Genomic DNA, 23812 nt, shown 5'->3' on the forward strand with positions numbered 1-23812 from the left:
TTAATCTCATGTAGTACTTAATGTTGTGATTTAGGGCAAAGAATTCATCTTAGTTTAACCATAAAATGGGAATCATTTTATACCTTCTCTCTAGAGTTTATGAACTAATATTGTGCATATTAAGTACTCAGTAAATGGTTCTGAGCCTCCTGTTAAGAGTTTAGTCCCACTGCCAGAATTTGAGCATCCCAGAGTACTTAATGGGACAAGGTTTCAGGTCTATTTCAGTGTGGAAGGCAGTTGGAAAATATAAGATGGTAAGTTGTCTACTCGTTAGCTAGGGCTTGATATTTGCGATTTTTAGTAAAAAGGATGACCAATCCAGAATATGTATCTGCTTTTTCTGTCATTTTTCTGCTCACTGCAGGACTTCTCTGAAGAATTAGCAACACTGTTCAACCTGTTTCTAGCTGAGCCCCAGATGCCAGAACCCCAGCTAAGAGCTTGTGAGCTGGTACAGCCAAACCGGGGGACTGTGTTGGCCCAGAGCTAGGGCTAGATAGACAGTGGTCCTGCTGTGAAGTCTCACCAGAACCCGCGAACCTCGCCTGACTGTGCCTCAGGAGGCGGTCCTGGAGCCCAGTGCCACCTCAAGTGCCCACTGCTGACCTTTGCTGATGCAGGAGTAGCTGAATCTGCCTGCTCTTATGTGAAGGAAGTATGTGGCTGCCTGGCCTCTCACCGACTGCAGGCTCGCTACCCTGAGTCCTAGAAGGAGAAGGGTTCACCTGATTCAGGATTATAGTGGAAAAGCCTAGAATCCGGTCCTTGAGCAGAAGAGTTGGCACTTATCACTTGGATACTAAATGAAATGATATGTGTGGGTTTGAGTCCCACTTGCTGCTATCCCAGCATCTCTTAATCATGACAGAGGCAAATGACTTTCTGCTTAACGTGTGAGGAAAGTTAAAACGTGAATCTTGGGAGTCTACATTTTCTTATCACCAGGAGCTGGACTATCATCTCCTTAAAAATGCACAACAGATGAGGTGGGCACTCCCAACAGAAACCTGGCTCTACCCCTGCACCTCCCTGCCGTCAGCCCTGTGCAGGTAACTCTTGACCCTAGCTCCAACCAGGGGCCAAGCATGGTGCAGAATACTCAAGAGCTTTTTTAAATAAACTCTTCTTTACTGAGGGCCTTATGTCTCATTATTTTCACTTGATTCTTCCCTGTAGAAAGCTGCAAAGTCTGGGGTTGGGCTTGGAGATGGGTGTTGCCAGGGTAGAACTGTACTAGCGGCGAGACCACCTAGCAGTGCCCAATGTTTCAACATAGGAAGGCCCGTAGGCTCCAGAGTCTGTTAATTTATCACCAACAGTATTGGCTTCTGTGGAACACCCCTGAATGGTTTAGGTCTCCAAACTTTTTACACAGGGGGCCAGTTCACTGTCCCTCAGACCATTGGAGGGCTGCCAAATACAGTGGTCCTCTCACTACCAATGAAAGAGGTACCCTTCCAGAAGTGCAGTGGGGGCTGGATAAATGGCCTCAGGGGGCCGCATTGCGGCCCGTAGGTTGGGGACGCCTGGTTAGGATAAGGTTCTCACCAGATACTAACTAGTAAACTAGATGGTAGGGCAGCTTTTCTAGTTTGTTTTGGTAGGGCTGAGGGATGCGTGCATGTGCGGGGGGGGGGGGGGGGGGGGGGGGGGGGGGATTTGGCTCAACAAAAGCATTCTAGGTATCTAAATGATCCACTGGGTTTTGACTAAGCAAGCACTACCTTGATAATACTATGCATTAAGGTCCTGTAAAATATGTGGTTTTTCTGCTTTGGCAGTGTGTGCCGAGATTCAGGCTACTGGGGAGGGAGAAGGTACTCAGTGAACCTTACTGAAATGGTTTATAAAATCTTGTCTATCTTTGAGGCAAAAGTTCCAAGAGATCTCTGACCCAAGGGAGGGTAAGAGTCTGGGCCTGGAGGGGTCTGTTGTGTGTCCTTAGTAAAGCTGGTGGGGAGCCTTTACTCAAAGTTCCTTGGGGGGTTTCTTAATTACCCCTTTGTGATTATGTTTCTGCCCTATCAGGCAGGGCCTATGCCTTTCCCTCCCCCTCAGCTCATTCCACATTCACTCCTTTCACAAGTTTCTACATCTGAACTTTCTTTCTTAATCTCTTCATTTTCAAAGGCCTTTATACAGAAATTCAGGAAGTTCTGAATGCCTGGGAACCAATTTTCTGTACCCATTAGAGGTGGATGAACAAAAGCACTACCTCAGGAAGTTGAGCCCCAAGGTAAGAAGCAGTTACTTCAGACACACAGCTCTGAGTGAGGTGGGATGGGGAGACCAGCAGAGGTGGAAGCCTGAAGGCCCAAGTATGGTGGGTTAAAGGCCACTCAGTTACACTTAGCAGAGGCCCAATTTAGGAAACTTAATCCTGGCCAGTGTGAGCTTTAAAGGCCTATTCCAGGTAGTAAAATAACAGGAATTACAGAGGCAGCTAATGAGTTGGTGAACTAATTACGTTTTCTATACATCTGTTCTCCATTAATTGTTAAAAATAGTGTTTTTCAAAATGTGGTCCCCAGACCAGCAGTCTCAGGCTCACCTGGGACTTTCTAGAAATACAAATATGTAGGCCCCTCTCCAGGCCCACTGAGTCAGAAACTCTGGGAGGGGGCAGCCTGGGGTGTAGCAAATCCTTCTGGTGATTCTGATGCACAATGCAGTTTGTAAATCACCTAAACCAAAATCTAACTTTATCATGATCATTTCAGTCTGTGGATTATCTAACACTTTTGCATTTTGCTATATCAGCCTCAGTTAATATTCTTTAGGTTGCTGAGACTCACAGCACAGGCCTGGTATGTGGCTTCTCCAGTAAGGGAATAAAGGTTACCTCTGAGCTACCCATATGCTCAGATTCCCACTGCTAGCTCTGCCTCAGAAGCCCCAGAGGTACACACTTGTTAAAGAGCTACTTTCCAAGGAATTGTGGTCACTGTTAAACGTGGTGACTGCTCTGGAATCTTCCCTCATTGTTGGTACATATTTAGACTACAGATGGCCATAATTGGGCAACTGATCTGGTTGCTATTTACTCTCCTTAAAGCAGTGCCAAACTCATGGAACAGGCACTCAGTACATCTGTATAAATGGTATAACTTGGAACTGGGCCATGAGTAGTTACTGCCATCATTATCTCTAGGCTAAATTCTGAGTTCAAATGACACACTTAGGCTATCCCAGGATATCTTCACTAATACAAGTACATATCAGACTTTTAATTTGCAAGTGTTCTGATCATTCAATTAGCAGTCTTGGTAAGAGATTTATATGAAAAGATGGGAGTATATAAATAGGGTGTTAAATACATTGTCACCAAAAATACCCCCAAAATAAAAAGTTTAAAGGTAATTGAAAAAACATTCAATATAGCCCTGGCTGGTTGGCTCAGTGGTAGAGCTTTAGCCCCGTGTGTGGATGTCCCAGGTTCGATTCCAGTCAGGGCACACAGGAGAAGCAACTATCTGTTTCTCTACCCCCCCCCATTTTTTTCTCTTCCCCTCCCGCAGCCATGGCTCGACTGGTTTGAGCACATCACCCTGAGTACTGAGGATGGTTCTGTGGAGTCTCCACCTTAGGCACTAAAAATAACTCAGTTGCAAGCATGGCCCCAGATGGGCAGAGCATTGGTCCTAGACAGAATTTCCATGTTGGATCCCAGTTGGGGCACATGTGCAAATCTATCTCCCCTCTCACTTGGAAAAAAAGGGGGGGGGGAGAAAAAAAGAGAAAAACCATTTAATATTATATAAATAACTTAATTTGAGGTAAGAGAAAAAGTCCTGCAAACACCTTTAAAAAAACGTATCTCCATTGTACGCCATAGAAATTAACCTTTTTACCGCATCTTCTTGATCTCCATATGGTCACCTTCTTCCACTGAGTCTGGGCCTCAGAACTAAAGCTGGGAGTGAGTCTCTCTCAATCCTACCACTTCCAGGTAACCATACAGAATATTCAAAAGCTCAGTTTAGCCAGGCTGAGGCAGAAGAAAACCCATTCTCCAACCATCCTAGAATAGGTAGGGCTGCAGCAGCAGCGTCAATGCTAACGACACCACTGAAGACTAGAACCAATGCTCTGAACGTGGTAACTAATCACTTACCTCCTCTAGGACTCCCACTATGTTCTCTCTCATCTTCAAAAGACAGTTTTTCATCTTTTTGAAATTCCTCTTGCCTTGTCAGCAGCCATCATCTGACTACCCACCTCCTAACCACCCCATCCTCCTTTAAAGAGACAGGCCCCAACTTGATCCCAAATCTGTCCAGCCATTTTCTACAGTGGTCTTCTCATCTATTTAGCTCTGGAGTGACAGCTCCATGACAAAGCATTGGTCAATACCCCTGACTGAGGAGAAGACCCAAATGTCCTCTCCTGTGAGGAAAAGGAAGAAGGAGGGGAGTAAAAATTAATAATAGGGAGTCTGGTAAAAAAAAAAAAAAAACTCGAGAAATGATTCTGAAAAATTGTTCTGATTTGTGCAACTTTTTTAAACCAGTTTTCCATTGGGTAGCACTCCATCCCACAGTGGACCTGAATGCTGGAGGCAGATTTTCTGAGCAGTCTTAGCCATAGCTGCTTCCCTACCAGCCCAAGGGCTGGGCCACGCTAAGGAAGCACTGAGCCAGAGCACTGCAGTCTCGCAGCTGCTGTTGTCTGTGTCCAATCCTTATCCTTGAGCAGCTTGTCTGCCATGGGGTCCCAGAGACAGGAAAGAAAGGTGAAAATTTTAAGAAGGTGAGTGGAGCGTCATTTGCCCTGGACAGCCAGGGCCCGGAGCTCAGGCCCCCATGATCTGCAGAGTTGCCAGCTGTGACCAAGTACTGACTGGGCATCACTGGCCACTTGGGACTGAGTGCTGTCTGCCCAGCTGGCACAGCAGGTAGCCTTGGCTCTTCTTGCATCAGGGTACAGAGAGTACTGAGCTGCCCCAGTTTCCTTGGAGCGTCCTGGGCCTGAATCTCAGCAGCGCCATCTTGACAGTGAGATGCTAACTACCAAGGAACGAAGCCAGTCTGGCAATAACCAGTGGCTGCTGTTTGATGACAGAGCTTAAGAGATGAGGGGGGAAACCTGGAGCACCAAGTTCTATCTGAAATAAAGCAGAAAGGAAAGAGTCAAAGGTGCAAACAAACCTGAGTGTGTGCTGGGGCACTCGTCAGCCACAAAGTAGCCCCCAACGGCTGTCATGATGAAGAAACCCAGACTGACCATGGTCCTGGAATTTACAGGCCCTGGGCTCTGCTGTTGAGATCTAGGCATGGGCCTAGATGACAAAGGTCAAGTCAGGGAACTAGGAGCAGTCGAATGAGTCATGCTCTCAGCTCTGCTGAGGCTGCTCCTTTGCCTCACAGTGACTCTATCTCCTGAGGACCCTGGAACAGCCAGAGGAGGTAGGCTGCTGGGCTCTCTGGTAATAGCAGCTTCAGAGAAGGTTGACCTACTCTCATTTTTCCTCTTTGATTCTCCACTAATACTCCTTACTGTAACTGGACACTGAATATTGAGTGTCCAAACAAAACTGCCACGTGGCTGTGAATTCAACTCAAAGCACGCTGTGAGGCTGGCCTCATGGGGTGCATCACCTGGGCCAAGTAGATAACTCTGGTGATCTCCTTTCCTTCCACGGTGAGGGGCTGCAGGATCCAGGCACTGGGCAGGATTTCCCCTCGGACCATCTCTCTGCTGGGTCTTGGCATGCATGTGTCATATACGGACTGAGCTGCCATGATAGAAAGGTGCCCCTGGAGAGAGAGAGCAATGTGAGTCTGCCTATATGATGTGGATTAAATGGGCACAGGCTCCAATGCAGTCAGTATCGTGGAAGGCAGCACTGGGCCAGGCTTCAATCACCCCCACCCCCACCCAAATTGCCTTTCTTCCCCCAGAGGACCCAAGGCCCACAAGATTGCTTCTCAGAACACTCCAATCCAAGTTCTTCCCACAATATCTTTACCACCAGCAAGGCAGGCACCTCTTTGGCTTCCACGCAGACACAACAGAAATCCCGTGGCTGCTTCAGGGCACACAGGGTAGGATTGCACACCAAGTACACTGGAGGGTCAGAGATGGGGAGAGTCAGCAGCTGTGTAGACAGATCCAGTGCTAAATCCTTCCTGGCCCAGGGAACCCCAACACCCCATCATGCCACAACCCAACACTCGGCTGGACCCAGCCTGAGCAATCTGGAGGCAATCTGAGTATCCAGCCTCCAACCTGCTACCTGTCCCCCAGGCAGGGCCCACAGAAGCCTCCCTGGGCTTACCCAGGTTGATGCTTTTGGTCACCCGCTGATGCAGCCTTGCTGTCTGGATGGGCTTGTGGTACAGAGGCCACAGGGTGGGGTCACTCACAGCTGCCCACACATGAGACAGAGGCTGGGACACCACACCGGCCCCCAGGAAGCCATGCCGAGTAGAAGAGAACACCTTGTAGTAGAGCTGCACCTCCTGCTCCTCACCCTGATAGCTGGGGCACCGAGTACAGGGCAGGGGGGTGAAAATGGTTTCCAAGGTCACAAAGGAGGAGCACATAGTAGAGATGGGAAAGGAGAGAGGCAAGCAGGACACAGGGAAAGGAACTTACTTCCAGCCAGCTGCTGCATGGCGACTGAAGAGATTGTGCAGATCATCTGAGCAAGCAGCCATTACCTAGGGACGCAGGGAACACACCCAAATCAGTGGGTGTGGTATAAACCAGACCCAAGGGTTGGTCACCTGTGCCAGCATTTACTGAAGTCCCCTTTTGTCAATATGGAAAGCCACTGAAGAAGCCACATCAGCTTTGCTGGCCCTCTGCCCTGCTCCTTGCCTCCGTTGTCTCCCCCCCCCCCCCCCCCCGGCCAAGTCCGTTAAAGGGACCACGGGGACAAGTGGAGCAGTTCCTCACATCAGCCATACAGATGTCCACAATGTGTTTGGCCAAATCCTGGTAGGAAGAGGAGAAGCAGGTCCTCAAGCTGGACATGCTGGACAAAGAACAGCAACTGCCCAGAGAGGCTCTATCATCTACAACGAAGAGGTGGAGGCTGTGAGACAGCATTGAGCATCAGGGCCTTGAGAAAGCTACAGCTTCTGAGGGACAGTAACTCCCTCAGATCTATCTGCCCCCCAAATCCCCAAACCAGCCAGGTGACTATGCCCCCACTCACTGTAGGCTACGCTTTTCCAGGAAGACCCAGCCAGATTCAGGTAACTGTTCCTCATGGTAGAACAGCCCCGCACATCCGCTATCCAAGAGTCTCCAGGATCAGGCAAGTTCGTGTCCCCCTGCAGAAAAGAAAATGCTCAAGACAAGAGCAGAGAAAGAGAGGCAGACTGCCAAAAGCCAGTATAGAACTATCTACTCTGCCTCTAAAATACACCAACAGTTTCCAACATAAAGACTTTAGATCTTGCCTGTCCTGGCAGTGGCACAGTAGATAGAGTGTCAGCCTGGGATGCTGAGGTCCCAGGTTCGAAACCCTGAGGTCACTGGCTTGAGCATGGGCTCATGAGCTTGAGTGCAGGGTCACCAACTTGAGCATGAGATCATAAACATGACCTCATGGTCACTGTCTTGAGCCCAAGGTTGCTGGCTTGAGCAAGGGGTCACTGTCTTGGCTGGAGACCCCTGGTCAAGGCACATATGAGAAAGCAATCAATGAACAACTAAGATGCTGCAACTACAAACTGATGCTTCTCATCTTTCTCCCTTCCTGTCTGTCTGGCCCTGTCTGTGTGTGTCTCTCTCTTGCACATGCGTACGCTAAGAAAAAAAAAGAAAAAAAACAAAACTGAAGAACTTCCCCATTGGGATAACAGGATGTTGGATGCATGAGAGGTCAACAGCAATAGAAACCAATCCCTGGATAATCTCTCCTCAATCTTTAAACCACAGGTTCAAAAGTTGCTTTTGAAACAGGAGGAAAGTTACACTGGGATCAGAATGAACTGGGGCCTGAGAGGACCAGGTTTGAGGAGTCAGTGGGTGGGGGAACCCTTTGCAACCACAGTGACAACTGGGATTGGTGTGGGCAGCAAACAAAACCCAAGTGGAAGGTAGGATTAGGGGTAGGGTCTCCAGGCTGGGAAAAGCTTGACTTGACCCTTGGCCCCAGCCCTAAATACACTACAACAGTTAAGCCACAGGTCCTAATTGGGGCCAGATGAGTATAATCCTCTGGATCTGCAATAGTCATCTCACCTTTAACCTCAGCCAGTTCCTTAATGACATACCCTTGACCTCTGCTGGGTCTACAGGTACCCACCTTATTACCTATCATCAGTTCCTAACCTAGTGCTACTTTGAAGGTAAGAAGAGGTGAACAAAGACAGTCACCCCCTCGCCTCCTGTCCTCCTGCTGCAACATACAAGTAGCCTTTCCGACTTGAGGCAGATGAAGATCTCGTTCCCCCTTAGGAGCCTTTCACTACCTCTTTCTTCACTTCTTGCCTCCACCTCTCCCTCTTCACTAGATTCTTCCCATTAGCCTTTTTTTTTTTTTTTTTTTAAAGCGAGAGAGGAGAGCGAAAGAGACAGACAGGAAGGGAGAGAGATGAGAAGCATCAACTCGTAGTTGTGGCACTTTAGTTGTTCATTGATTGCTTTCTCATATGTGCCTTGACTGAGGGAGGGGAGAGCCTCCAACAGTGCCAGTGACCCCTTGCTCAAGCCAGCAACTTTGGGTCATGTCTATGATGCCATGCTCAAGCCAGTGACCTCGGGATTTTGAACCTGGGGCCTCAGGGTCCCAGGTCAACACTCTCTATCCACTGAGCCACCCCCCTGGTCAGGCTTCCCATTAGCTTTTAAGTATGCAAATACTCTCTCACCTTTAAAAACCTTTCTCTGCTCTACCACTCTTCACAGATAAACCTGAGAGGATTGTCATCTTTGACATCTCCCACCTCTCTCTCCCTTCTTAGAATCAAGACCTACTCAAATCAAGACTTTGCCTCACAATTCCATCAAGCAGCAATCGCCAAGGTCACCATGAGGTCCACATAGCTGGATCTGGTAAACAACTCTCACTTCTCAACTTACTGAGCTTCTCAGCACACTTCCATTCAGCCAACCTCTTCCTTTCACTTGAGATACTCATTTCCCAAGACCCCAGGCTTCTGACTTCCTACCTCTCTGGTGCTCCTTCCCAGCTTCCTATGTTGGCTCATCCTCCTCATATATAAGTTGATATTTTGAGATTTTTTTCAAGACTCAAGTGTAGGCCCTCTTTTCTCACTGTATAATATACTCCTAGATGATCCTACCTGCTCCCAGTGCCACATTAATGACTTCCAAAAATAAACCTCTGTGAATGAATCAATAAATATTGCTGAGTCAATGGAATCGTCATCTGAAAAAAAGGTTACATCAGAGACCCATTTCATAAATCATGCCAAAATAGTTATGATTTGTTGCTCAAAAATATAAGGGGTGGGGGAGAATTTAATGTTACAACAAGAAAATATTTTTTTTTTTATCTCATAATGGGGGCCCTGGCCAGTTGCTCAGTAGATAAGAGTGTTGGCCCAGTGTATGGATGTCCCAGGTTCGATTCCCAGTCAGGGAACACATGAGAAGAAGTGACCTATCTGCTTCTCCCTGCCTCCCTCTCCCCCTTCTCTCCCTCTTCCCCTCCTGAAGCCTGATTGGTTTGAGTGTGGCCCAGGCACTAAGGATAGCCCCCTTGAAGCACATCAGCCTCAGGCACTAAAAATAGCTCAGTATTTGAGCACTGGTCCAAAATAGGGTTTCTGAGTGGATCCTGGTCAGGGCACATGCAAATGTCTGCCCCACTATCTCCCTTCCTCTCACCTAAAAAAATATAAATAAATAAATAAAAATCTCCTAGTGGGGGAAATGCCTTCCTAAACAAGGCACAAAGTCCAGAAACCGTGAAAGAAAAAGATGGATTGGCCCTGGCCGGTTGGCTCAGTGGTAGAGTGTCGGCCTGGCATGCAGGGGACCAGGGTTCAATTCCCGGCCAGGGCACATAGGAGAAGCGCCCATTTGCTTCTCCACCCCCACCCCCTCCTTCCTCTCTGTCTCTCTCTTCCCCTCCTGCAGCCAAGGCTCCATTGGAGCAAAGATGGCCCGGGCGCTGGGGATGGCTCCTTGGCCTCTGCCCCAGGCGCTAGAGTGGCTCTGGTCACGGCAGAGCGACGCCCCGGAGGGGCAGAGCATCGCCCCCTTGTGGGCAGAGCGTCGCCCCTGGGTGGATCCCGGTCAGGCGCATGCGGGAGTCTGTCTGTCTCTCCCCGTTTCCAGCTTCAGAAAAATACAAAAAATAAATAAATAAATAAATAAAAATAAATAAATAAATAAAAATTAAAACAAAACAAAACTAGACAACACCCTGGCCTGTCGTGGCGCAGTGGATAGAGCATCAACCTGGAATACTGAGGTCGCCAGTTTGAAAACCTGGGCTTGCCTGGTCAAGGCACATACAACAAATAAGCAACAAGCAAGCAGTGAACTACTAAAGTGAAGCAACTATACTTCTCACTCTCCTTTCCTCTTTCTATAAAATCAATAAGTAAAATCTTTAAAAAATATAACTAGACAACATAAAATTCAATTTTTTCATGTAATAATAAACAAACGAAAAATAGACAACTAGAAAAAAAACCCTGGCCTCTCAAATGACAAAAAAAGGTAATTTTCTTAATGTAAAGAAGAGCCTCGGGGATGACGTCAGAGTAATGGCGGGGTAGGAAGCGATACCAATAAATCTCCCCCAAAACTCAACAAGATCTTCAACCAGAAACAGAAAAACCTATACTTGGAGTCTCCAGATGCTTCTCAATACACCCAAAGGTATGGTCGAGTGAAAAATTGGCTAAATATATAACCAAACCCCAAAGGAAATAGGGAGTAAGAAATGCTCTGCCTTCCTCACTAACCTAAACAGGGCAGCTTTCTCTGGTAACTGTGAATATAGAAACTGAGGTGGGCAAAGGGGGTGAATAGATCCAGGCCGCAGCACAAACGGCCGAACCAGGCTGTGGCACAGAGATCCAAGCCGAGGAAAAACTGATCCTGTGGCAACCCGGGCAATACAAGCTAACACTCGCGCCAAACCCCAACAAAGAAAGACAAGCGGGGCAGCCATTTTACCTGATCTCCTGGTCGGTGCGCAGTTAGTGGGTGAGAGATTTCTTCCTAAGCCACAGGAGTGGGTGCTCGTGTTACCCCACAGAGAGGCAGAGTCAGAGGCCTTTCTGTGGGCCGAAAGCAGAATCTCTGGGCAGCCCCAGCACCCTGGGAAAGCCGTGCACGGGAGGGAGCGAGAACTAATTCCAACAGTAGAAATTTTCCGTGCTGGTGGGGGTTTCACTCAGAGGGAAACGCGGCCGGCCTCATATCCTGGTCTGCGCGCGCAGATAGGGAGTGAGATTACTCCGAGTGACTCAGCAGTGCGCGCCCGTGTTATCGCACAAAGGGGCAGAGTCAGGGGCCTTTGTGTGGGCCAAAGTGGAATCTCGGGCTGCCCCAGCACCTTGCAAAAGCTGCGCACGGGGACGGAGCGAGAGCCAATTCCAACGCTGCAACTTTTCCATGCGGTTGGGGGTTTCACTCAGAGCGTGAGACTGCTGGCCGGATATCCTGGTCTGCGCGCGCAGACAGTGAGTGAGAGTTTCCTCCAAGCGCCCCGGAAGTGGGCGCCCGCCTGTGTTATTGGACAGAGTGGCAGAGCCAGAGGTCTTTGAGTGGGCGGAAACCCCGGCTGATTATGCTAGCAGCTCTGACTGACTGAGCCTTACCCAGAGCCCTGTGCTGAGTGGAAATAGAGTGGGGAGTTGCCAGCTCTTTGAGCCTCTTACTATCCAGGCAGAGGCAGCAGCAACCCCATAGCTGGATTATCAGGCTACTAATTGAGGAAGGAAAGACTAGAAGAAAGGCTCCAGGAACACAGACTCTCTCACTGTCAGAGCCTATAAATGCTAATGAGCCTCGACTGCCAACGAAACTAAAGCACAATACATGACATTGCCATAGAGACTTATCAACTGCAAACCTCTACCTGAGGGTGCCAAAGGGGCAGAACCCGGGGTACAGAGTCACCGACCAGGAAGAGGGAGAGAAAAGAAAAAGCAAGAAGATAACCTCTCAAAATCAAGAATAATCTGCAGACTTTATAATCTATCCCATTTTATTATATTTGTTCATTTGTTTCTCTTATCTTCATTCTTGATACTTTTTTTCCTCCTCCAATTTGGCCGATTAACTCTCTGCCGGTCTTACTCTCTCCTCTCCTTGAACTACACTACCCATAAGTGTTACATCTCCCATTATCTTTTCACTCCTCTTCCTTTCTCTCTATGAGGGTTGCACTCCAAAACCCTTAACTCTCTCTCTCTCTCTCCTTTCTTTTTTCTTCTTTTAGTGGTTCCCTCTTTTTCTCTCTCTCTCTCTTTCTTTTCTCCCTCTATATTAGTTTCTTCCTTTCTCCTTTACATCTCCTCTCATTCAAACCTCAATAACAAACAAATTATCTTATCTGGGACTCAAACTTATGTTTGTGGCATTTTGGGGGGGTTTTACTTCACCTTTTTAACTCACTAGCAGTGCTCCCATCCCTGGCTCTCCATTTTATCTAGTTCTTGTTCCACTAAATACAATAGTAATTTTTTAATTTGTCCCCCCATTTTTCTGTTTTCCTCTTATTCCTCTCATCATAACTCTTAGACAACCAACACCTAAAAGCAAATCATTTTATTCTTGACCCAAATTTTTTCCTTATTTGCTTTTTGTGGGTCCATACCCCTATTTTTTTTATTTTTTTTCCTTTTTTTTTTTTGCCCCTTTATTACTTTTCCCCAATTCAGGCCCTTCATCACAGGCATTGTTTGTTATAATTCACAAGATTTTCTCAAGAAAGAGGGGAGAGGAAAGGAGAGGAAAAAAGGAGGGGGGGAATAATTTCCTTTTTAAAAAATTTTTATTTTATTTTTCTTTATTTCATTATTAATTTTTTTAAAAAAAACAACTCTTCGATTTTTTATTTTTTTATTTTTTTTAACTTTTTATTCTTTATTAAATCTCATTAATACTATCAACAAAACCACCCTCAGATGCCATTAAGGAAGAGAAAATCAAATATCATGGATACAAAAGAAAGAGAGGTAACACAGCTAGATGAGGAAAAATCTATGGAGAAAACATTTAATATATTGGAAACCTTGGAGCTAAATGACAGAGAATTCAAGATGGAAATCCTAAAAATCCTCCGAGATATACAAGAAAACACAGAAAGGCAATTTAGGGAGCTCGGAAAACTCAATGAACACAAAGAATATATGTCCAAGGAAATTGAAACTATAAAAACAAATCAAACAGAGATGAAAAACTCAATTCATGAGCTGAAAAACGAAGTAACCAAGCTTAGCTAATAGAACAGGTCAGATAGAAGAGAGGATTAGTGAAATAGAAGACAAGCAACTTGAGGCACAACAGAGAGAAGAAGAAAGAGACTCAAAAATTTAAAAAAACGAGATAGCCCTACAAGAATTATCTGACTCCATCAAAAAGAATAACATAAGAATAATAGGTATATCAGAGGGAGAAGAGAGAGAAAATGGAATGGAGAACATACTCAAACAAATAATAGATGAGAACTTCCCAAGCCTGTGGAAAGAACTAAAGCCTCAAGTTCAAGAAGCAAACAGAACTCCGAGTTTTCTTAACCCAAACAAACCTACTCCAAGGCATATCATAATGAAATTGACACAAACCAATGGCAAAGAAAAAATTCTCAAGGCAGCCAGGGAAAAGAAGAATACAACATATAAAGGAAGGCCCATTAGATTATCATCAGATTTCTCAGCAGAAACTCTACAAGCTAGAAGAGAGTGGACCCCAATATTTAAAGTCCTGAAAGAGAGGAACTTTCAGCCACGAATACTATACCCATCAAAGCTATACTTCAAATATGAAGGAGAAATAAAAACATTCACAGATACAGAAAAGATGAGGGAATTTATCATCAGAAAACCCCCACTCCAGGTATTACTAAAGGAGGTTCTCCAATCAGATACAAAGAACAAAAAAAAAACAGAGCCACAAGTAAAAGCTCCAAGAAGAACACAATAAAACCAAATTTAAACTGTGACAACAACAAAAAGAAAGTGGGGGAGAAGATGGAGATTAACAGTAGCAAAGGACGATGGAGTGCAAAAGTACTCACAAAATAGTTCGCTACAATGAACAGGGTAGGGACCCTTTTCATTACTCAAAGGTAACCACCATTGAAAAAACCACCACAAAAGCACATGAGATAAAAGAGATAGCAACAGAGGAAAGATGTATGGAATACAACCAAATAAAAACAAAAGATAGAAAAACGAAAGAGAAGGATCAAACAAGACACAAAACTAACAGAAAGCAAGATATAAAATGGCAATAGGGAATTCACAAGTGTCAATAATTACACTAAATGTAAACAGATTAAACTCACCAATAAAAAGGCACAGAGTAGCAGAATGGATTAAAAAAGAAAATCCAACTGTATGCTGCCTACAGGAAACTCATCTAAGTAACAAGGATAAAAACAAATTCAAAGTGAAAGCCTGGAAAACAATACTCCAAGCAAATAACATCCAAAAAAAAGCAGGTGTAGCAATACTCATATCGGATAATGCTGACTACAAGACAGGAAAAGTACTCAGAGACAAAAATGGCCATTTCATAATGGCTAAGGGGACACTGAATCAAGAAGACATAACAATTCTTAATATATATGCACCAAACCAAGGAGCACCAAAATATATAAGACAGCTACTTATTGATCTTAAAACAAAAACTGACAAAAATACAATCATACTTGGAGACCTCAATACACCGCTGACGGCTCTAGATCGGTCATCCAAACAGAGAATCAACAAAGACATAGTGGCCTTAAACAAAACACTAGAGCACCTGGATATGATAGACATCTACAGGACATTTCATCCCAAAGTGACTGAGTATACATTTTTCTCCAGTGTACATGGATCATTCTCAAGAACTGACCATATGTTGGGCCACAAAAACATCAGCAAATTCAGAAAAATTGAAGTTGTACCAAGCATATTTTCTGATCATAAAGCCTTGAAACTAGAATTCAACTGCAAAAAAGAGGAACAAAATCCCACAAAAATGTGGAAACTAAACAACATACTTTTAAAAAATGAATGGGTCAAAGAAGAAATAAGTGCAGAGATCAAAAGATATATACAGACTAATGAAAATGACAATACGACATATCAGAAACTATGGGATGCAGCAAAAGCAGTGATAAGAGGGAAGTTCATAACACTTCAGGCATATATGAACAAACAAGAGAGAGCCCAAGTGAACCACTTAACTTCACACCTTAAGGAACTAGAAAAAGAAGAACAAAGAAAACCCAAAACCAGCCAAAGAAGGGAGATAATAAAAACCAGAGCAGAAATAAATGAATTAGAGAACAGAAAAACTACAGAAAAATTAATAGAACAAGGAGCTGGTTCCTTGAAAAGATCAACAAAATTGACAAACCCTTGGCAAGACTTACCAAGGAAAAAAGAGAAAGAACTCATATAAACAAAATCCAAAATGAAAGAGGAGAAATCACCACGGACATCATAGATATACAAATAATTATTGTAGAATACTATGAAAAACTTTATGCCACTAAATTCAACAACCTAGAAGAAATGGATAAATTCCTAGAACAATACAACCTTCCTAGACTGAGTCAAGAAGAAGCAGAAAGCCTAAACAGACCTATCAGTAGAGAAGAAATAGAAAAACCATTAAAAACCTCCCCAAAAATAAAAGTCCAGGCCCTGACGGCTATACCAGCGAATTTTATCAAACATTCAAAGAAGACTTGGTTCCTATTCTACTCAAAGTCTTCCAAAAAAATTGAAGAAGAAGCAATACTTCCAAACACATTTTATGAGGCCAACATAACCCTCATACCAAAACCAGGCAAAGATGGCACAAAAAAAGAAAACTACAGACCAATATCTCTAATGAATACAGACGCTAAAATACTAAACAAAATACTAGCAAATCGAATACAACAACATATTAAAAAAATAATACATCACGATCAAGTGGGATTCATCCCAGAATCTCAAGGATGGTTCAACATACGTAAAACGGTTAATGTAATACACCATATCAACAAAACAAAGAACAAAAACCACATGATCTTATCAATAGACGCAGAAAAGGCTTTCGATCAAATACAACACAATTTTATGTTTAAGACTCTCAACAAAATGGGTATAGAAGGAAAATATCTCAACATGATAAAGGCCATATATGATAAACCATCAGCTAACATCATATTAAATGGCACTAAACTGAAGGCTTTCCCCCTTAAATCAGGAACAAGACAGGGTTGTCCACTCTCTCCACTCTTATTTAATGTGGTACTAGAGGTTCTAGCCAGAGCAATCAGACAAGACAAAGAAATAAAAGGCATCCATATCGGAAAAGAAGAAGTAAAGGTATCACTTTTTGCAGATGATATGATCCTATACATCGAAAACCCCAAAGAATCCACAAAAAGACTACTAGAAACAATAAGCCAATACAGTAAGGTCGCAGGATACAAAATTAACATACAGAAGTCAATAGCCTTTCTATATGCCAACAATGAAACAATTGAGAATGAACTCAAAAGAATAATCCCCTTCACGATTGCAACAAAAAAAAATACTTAGGAATAAACATAACAAAGAATGTAAAGGACTTATATAATGAAAACTATAAACCATTGTTAAGGGAAATCGAAAAAGATATAATGAGATGGAAGAATATACCTTGTTCTTGGCTAGGAAGAATAAATATAATCAAGATGGCTATATTACCCAAAGCAATATACAAATTTAATGCAATTCCCATCAAACTTCCAATGACGTTTTTTAAAGAAATAGAGCAAAAAATCATCAGATTTATATGGAACTATAAAAAACCCCGAATAGCCAAAGCAATCCTAAAGAAAAAGAATGAAGCTGGGGGCATTACAATACCTGACTTCAAACCATATTATAGGGCCATGACAATCAAAACAGCATGATATTGGCAGAAAAATAGACACTCAGACCAATGGAACAGAATAGAAAGTCCAGAAATAAAACCACATATATATAGTCAAATAATTTTTGATAAAGGGGCCAACAACACACAATGGAGAAAAGAAAGCTTCTTCAATAAATGGTGCTGGGAAAACTGGAAAGCCACATGCAAAAGAATGAAACTGGACTACAGTTTCTCCCCCTGTACAAAAATTAACTCAAAATGGATCAAAGATCTAAACATAAGACCTGAAACAATTAAGTACATAGAAGAAGACATAGGTACTCAACTCATGGACCTGGGTTTTATTTATTTATTTTTTTTTATTTTTTTATTTTTTTCTTTTTTCTGAAGCTGGAAACAGGAAGAGACAGTCAGACAGACTCCCGCATGCGCCCGACCGGGATCCACCCGGCACGCCCACCAGGGGCGGTGCTCTGCCCCCCAGGGGGCGATGCTCTGCCCATCCTGGGCGTCGCCATATTGCGACCAGAGCCACTCTAGCGCCTGAGGCAGAGGCCACAGAGCCATGCCCAGCGCCCGGGCCATCTTTGCTCCAATGGAGCCTTGGCTGCGGGAGGGGAAGAGAGAGACAGAGAGGAAAGCACGGCGGAGGGTGGAGAAGCAAATGGGCGCTTCTCCTATGTGCCCTGGCCGGGAATCGAACCCGGGTCCTCCGCGCGCTAGGCCGACGCTCTACCACTGAGCCAACCGGCCAGGGCCTGGACCTGGGTTTTAAAGAGCATTTTATGAATTTGACTCCACAGGCAAGAGAAGTGAAGGCAAAAATTAATGAATGGGACTACATCAGACTAAGAAGTTTTTGCTCAGCAAGAGAAACTGATAGCAAAATAAACAGAAAGCCAACTAAATGGGAAATGATATTTTCAAACAAGAGCTCAGATAAGGGCCTAATATCCTAAATATACAAAGAACTCATAAAACTCAACAACAAACAAACAAACAATTCAATAAAAAAATGGGAAGAGGATATGAACAGACACTTCTCCCAGGAAGAAATACAAATGGCCAACAGATATATGAAAAGATGCTCATCTTCTTTAGCTATTAGAGAAATGCAAATCAAAACAGCAATGAGATACCACCTCACACCTGTTCGATTAGCTATTATTAGCAAGACAGGTAATAGCAAATGTTGGAGAGGCTGTGGAGAAAAAGGAACCCTCATACACTGTTGGTGGGAATGTAAAGTAGTACAACCATTATGGAAGAAAGTATGGTGGTTCCTCAAAAAACTGAAAATAGAACTACCTTATGACCCAGCAATCCCTCTACTGGGTATATACCCCAAAAACTCAGAAACATTGATACGTAAAGACACATGCAGCCCCATGTTTATTGCAGCATTGTTCACAGTGGCCAGGACATGGAAACAACCAAAAAGCCCATCAATAGATGACTGGATAAAGAAGATGTGGCACATATACACTATGGAATACTACTCAGCCATAAGAAATGATGACATCGGAACATTTACAGCAAAATGGTGGGATCTTGATAACATGATACGAAGTGAAATAAGTAAATCAGAAAAAACCAGGAACTGCATTATTCCATACGTAGGTGGGACATAAAAGTGAAACTAAGAGACATTGATAAGAGTGTGGTGGTTACGGGGGGGAGGGGGGAATGGGAGGGGGAAAGGGGAGGGGCACAAAGAAAACAAGATAGAAGGTGACAGAGGACAATCTGACTTTGGGTGATGGGTATGCAACATAATTGAACGACAAGATAACCTGGACTTGTTATCTTTGAATATATGTATCCTGATTTATTGATGTCACCCCATTAAAAAATGAAATTATAAAATTAAAAAAAAAAAAAAAAAAAAAGAAGAGCCTCCTGACTGGTGGTGGTGCAGCGAGTAGAGTGTTGTCCTGGGACACTGAGGTCCCAGGTTCGAAACCCAAGATTGCCAGCTTGAGTGCGAGCTCACCAGCTTGAACAAGGGGTCCCTAGCTGAACTGCAGCCCCCCAGTCAAGGCACATATAAGAAGCAATCACTGACAACTAAAAAGCCCCAACTACAAGTTAATGTTTCTAATCTCTCTCCCTTCTTCCCCACCTCTTCTCTCTCTCTCTCATGCATATGCTTAGGGAAAAAAATGGATGGGCCCTCAAAAACAAATGTAGAGCAACTAAATAAAGAAATGGGCACCGTACACTGGCAGGCAGATAAAAAAAACCAAAGGGTTTTTAAACATCTGAAAAGGCATTTGAGCTCTGATACAAGAAGAAAAATGCAAATTAAAACTAAAGTGAAATATTATTTATGCCTATCAGATTAACAAAAATTGAAGAAAAAAATTCCTTGATAACATTCCAAGCGGAGTATGAGTACATAGACACTATTATGTAGTTATTTGACAGTATAAATTGGTATATTTTGGATTTGAACTAGAGGGCCTAGAGAATACAGTGCTCTTAAATCTTAAAGAAATTACAAGAGGGACCCTGGTTGGTGGCTCAGTGGATAGAGCATCGGCCTGGATTATGGACTTCCACCAGTCAATCCCCAGTCAGGGCATACAGGAGAAGGAACCATCTGCTTATCTCTCCCTCCCTCTCCCCCTTCTTTCCCTCTTCTCCTCCTGCAGCCAGTGGCTTGATTGGTTTGAGCATGGCCTCAAGAGCTGAAGACAGCTCTGTTGAAGTGCATCAGCCCCAGGTGCTAAAAATAGCTCAGCACTTGAGCATTAGGCCCAGATGGGTTGCCAGGTGGATCCTGGTAGGGGCACATGTGGGAGTCTGCCTCACTAGCTCTCCTCCTCTCACTGAAAAAAATAAATTACAAGAGAAATAACTACTGGATGGAAGAAAGAATTCTTGGCAAAAATAAATTACAAGGGAAATAATTACTGGATGGAAGAAAGAATTCACCGGAAGTGAGCCGAGTCCATTTAGTCTAGCACAAGAACTAAAACTGTGAATGCAAACATCATAAACAATGTAGATGTCTATGATCCCATGCTCAAGCTGGTGATCCTGCACTCAAGCTGGTGGGCCCACCCTCAAACCAGCAGCCTTGGGGTTTTGAACCTGGGTCCCAGGCCAATGCTCTATCCTGGTCAGACTAACTTTAAATATTTACATCAATGAAAGAGAAAAACAAATTACTACTATGAACAACTATATGCCAACAAATTAGAAAACTTGGATGAAGTAGACAAATCCTAGTAAGACACAGTTACTGAAATTGACTAAGAAGAAACAGAAAATCTGAATAGACAATTAACAGTGATATTGAATTAGTAATAAAAAAAACTCCCAGCCCTAGCCAAGTGGCTCAGCAGTAGAGCATTGGCCAAGGGTGTGGAAGTCTTGGGTTCAATTCCTGGTCAGGGCACACAGGATAAGCAACCACCTGCTTCTCCACCCTTCCCCACCATTTCTCTCTCCCCTCTTGCAGTCATGGCTCAAATGCTTCGAGCAAAATAGGTCCCGGGTGCTGAGCATGTCTCCATGGCCTTGGCCTCAGGTGCTAAAATAGCTTGGTTGCCAAGCAACAGAGCTGCAGCCCAGTTAAGCAGAGCATCACCTGGTAGGGGCTTGCCTGGTGGATCCCGGTCCAGGCGTATGTGGGAGTCTGTCTTTGCCTCCCCACCTCTCACTTAAAAAAAAAATTCCCAAAGAAAATTTCAAGATAGGTTAATTTCATTAGTGAAATCTACCAAACACTTAAAAAAGAATTAATACCAATCCTGAAGTCCTTTCAAAAAATAAAAAAGGAGGAAACACTTCCCAACTAATTCTATGAGGCCAGATTAGCCTGATACAAAAAATAGACAAAAACATCACAAGTAGGCACTCTCTCAGGAACATACCCATGCCTTCCTCCTCCTCTTCTTCCCTCCCAGGTACATTTTCCTTCCTAAGCTCTAAGAAGCCCCATGAGACTTGCAACCGGAGGGGCAATGGGCAGCAGCAACTTATCCTGGACTAACCCCTGAACATGTTTCCAAGGCCCCCTTTTCTCTGACTCTTCCTCCTGCATGCCAATAAATTCTTTTTTTTTTAAGATAAAAAAAAGCCTGACCAGGCAGTGGCGCAGTGGATAGAGCATCGGACTGGGATGCAGAGGACCCAGGTTCGAGACCCCGAGGTCGCCAGCTTGAGCGCAGGCTCATCTGGTTTGAGCAAGGCTCACCAGCTTGAGCCCAAGGTCGCTGGCTCCAGCAAGGGGTCACTCGGTCTGCTGAAGGCCCGCGGTCAAGGCACATATGAGAAATCAATCAATAAACAGCTAAGGAACCGCAACGAAGAATTGATGCTTCTCATCTCCCTCCCTTCTAGTTTGTCCCCATCTGTCCCTCTCTCTATCTCTGCCACACACACACAAAAAAAGATTTAAAAAAAATCACAGCCTGACCAGGCAGTGGTGCAGTGGATAGAGCATCAGACTGAGATACAGAGGACCCAGGTTCGAGACCCCAAGGTTGCCAGTTTGACCGCGGGCTCATCTGGTTTGAGCAAAAGCTCACCAGCTTGGACCCAAGGTCACTGGCTTGAGCAAGGGGTTACTCGGTCTGCTGTAGCCCCATGGTCAAGGCACATATGAGAAAGCAATCAATGAACAACTAAGGTGTTGCAACAAAAAACTAATGATTGATGCTTCTCATCTCTCTCCGTTCCTGTCTGTCTGTCCATATCTATCCCTCTCTCTGACTCTCTCTCTGTCTCTGTAAAAAACAAAGAAACAAACAAAAAAATCACAAACTACAAAACCATACCCCGTATGTATACAGACACAAAAATCCTCAACAAAATACTAGTAAACTGAACCTAGCAATACATGGAGGAGATTATATACCATGAGCAAGTAAGACTTATCCCAGGAATACAAGGTTAGTTCAATATACAAAAATCAATCAATATAATGCATCATTATAATATTTTTAAATCCCATATTTTCATCTCAATAGATGAAGAAAAAGTATTTAAATCCAGCACCTTTTCATGATTTACTCAATAAGTTAGGACTACAAGGAGATTTCCTCAACCTGATAAAGATTATCTATGAAAAGCATACAGCTAACATATTTAATGGTAAAAAGCTGGATGATTTTCTCTTAAGAACAGTTACAATACAAGGATGTCTGCTCTTACCACTTCTATTTAACACTATACTGGAGAGTTTAGCCAAGGCAATTAGACAAGAAAATAACAACAAAGGCAGATAGTATGATCTTATATATGAAATGTCCTAAGGAATCTACTAATAAACTATTAGAAATAATAAATGAGTTCAGCAAGGGTACAGAAGATCAATTTAGAAAAATCAGTTGTATTTCTGTACAACAGCAATGAGCAAACCAAAAATGAAATTAAGAAAACAGCCTGACCAGGCAGTGGTGCAGTAGATAGAACACTGGTCTGAGACACAGAGGACCCAGGTTCGAAATCCAAGGTCGCCTGCTTGAGCGCAGGGTCACCAGCTTTTGCGCAGGGTCGCTCTCTTGAGCATGGGCTCAGAGACATGACTCCATTGTCACTGGCTTGAAGTGCAAGGTCACTGGCTTGAGCCCAAGGTCGCTGGCTTGAGTAAGGGGTCAGTGGCTCAGCTGGAGCCCCCTGGTCAAGGCACATATGAGAAAGCAATCAATGAACAACTAAGGTGCCTCAAAAGAAGAACTGATGTGTCTCATTTCTCTTACTTCCTGTCTGTCTGTCCCTACCTGTCCCCGTATCTGTCCCCCTTTCTCTCTTGAAAAAAAAAATAAGAGGAAAAGAAAAAAAATCTATTTATAATAACATCAAAAGAAATAAAATACTTAGGGACAAACTTAACAAAACAAATGCAAAACTTATACTCTGAAAACTGTAAAACTGTTGAAAATAAAGACTTGAATAAGTGGAAATACATATATTCACAGATCATAAAAATATTAAGATGGCAACATTCCCCAAATTGAAGTACACATTCAGTGCAATGCTAGCTGATTTCTTTGCAGAAATTGACAAGCTGATCTTAAAATTCATACAGAAATCACCCTGGGCAGATATCTCGGTTGGTTGGAGTGTTGTTCCAGGTGTCAAGATTGCTGGTTTGGTTCCCCAGTCAGGGCACACAGAGGAGCAGCTCAATGTTTCTGTCTCTCCTGCCTCCCTCACTTCTTTCTCAAAAAGAAAAAGAAAAGAAAGAAAAATTCATATGGAAATTCAAGGGACTCAGAATAGCCAAAACAATCTTGAAAAAGAACAGAGTTGGCCCTGGCCTGGTAGCTTAGCTGGTTAGAGTGTCATCTCATATGCCAATGTTGTGGGTTTGATCCCGGTGAAGGCACATACAAGAATCAACCAATAAATGCATAACTCTGTTATGCATGAACAATATAATGAACAATAAATTGATGTTTTTTTCTCTCTCCCTTACAACCCCCCCTCCTCTCTCTCTAAAATCAATCAATCAATAATTTTTAAAAAAGAAAAATAACAAAGTTGGAAGACACACACTTTCAGATTTTAAAATCTACAAACCTAAACAGTAATTAAAATAGTGTGGTATAGCCTGACTGGTGGTGGTGCAGTGGAAAAAGCACTGACCCAGAATGCTCAGGTTGCTGGTTCAAAGCCCCGAGGTCACTGGCTCTAAACATAGCCTCATTAGCATGGGTGCTGGCTTGAGTGGGGAAACTGTCCAAACAATTCCAAAGCTTGCCAGCTTGAGCCCAAAAGGTCACTGACATGAAAAACTCAAGGTTGCTGGCTTGAGCAAGGGGACACAGGCTTGGCTCCAGTCAAAGCA

The 23812-nt window shown here is 43.8% G+C and overlaps 2 protein-coding genes across 7 annotated transcripts in view; one reads left to right on the forward strand and one right to left on the reverse strand.

Annotated features, from left to right (window-relative positions):
• CDAN1 (codanin 1) overlaps positions 1-1133 on the forward strand; it is a 29640-nt gene extending 28507 nt beyond the window's left edge. For 5 of the 6 annotated variants that reach the window (XM_066276937.1, XM_066276938.1, XM_066276940.1 and 2 more), the window contains one exon: positions 368-1133. In XM_066276937.1, the coding sequence (XP_066133034.1) occupies positions 368-493 (126 nt within the window). In that variant the 3' untranslated portion in view covers positions 494-1133. The remainder of the gene's footprint in view (positions 1-367) is intronic. The other variant, XR_010731312.1, reaches the window with a different exon arrangement.
• Positions 1134-3522: 2389 nt separating this feature from the next.
• STARD9 (StAR related lipid transfer domain containing 9) overlaps positions 3523-23812 on the reverse strand; it is a 165493-nt gene continuing 145203 nt past the window's right edge. Inside the window, exons 27-33 of the mRNA XM_066276929.1 lie at positions 7166-7283; positions 6904-7022; positions 6601-6665; positions 6281-6483; positions 5990-6069; positions 5601-5759; positions 3523-5107 (exon numbers count right to left, since the gene is read on the reverse strand). Of these exons, the coding sequence (XP_066133026.1) occupies positions 5006-5107; positions 5601-5759; positions 5990-6069; positions 6281-6483; positions 6601-6665; positions 6904-7022; positions 7166-7283 (846 nt within the window). The 3' untranslated portion in view covers positions 3523-5005. The remainder of the gene's footprint in view (positions 5108-5600; positions 5760-5989; positions 6070-6280; positions 6484-6600; positions 6666-6903; positions 7023-7165; positions 7284-23812) is intronic.

Source organism: Saccopteryx bilineata, chromosome 4, assembly GCF_036850765.1.
Source record: "Saccopteryx bilineata isolate mSacBil1 chromosome 4, mSacBil1_pri_phased_curated, whole genome shotgun sequence".
NCBI lineage: Eukaryota > Metazoa > Chordata > Mammalia > Chiroptera > Emballonuridae > Saccopteryx > Saccopteryx bilineata.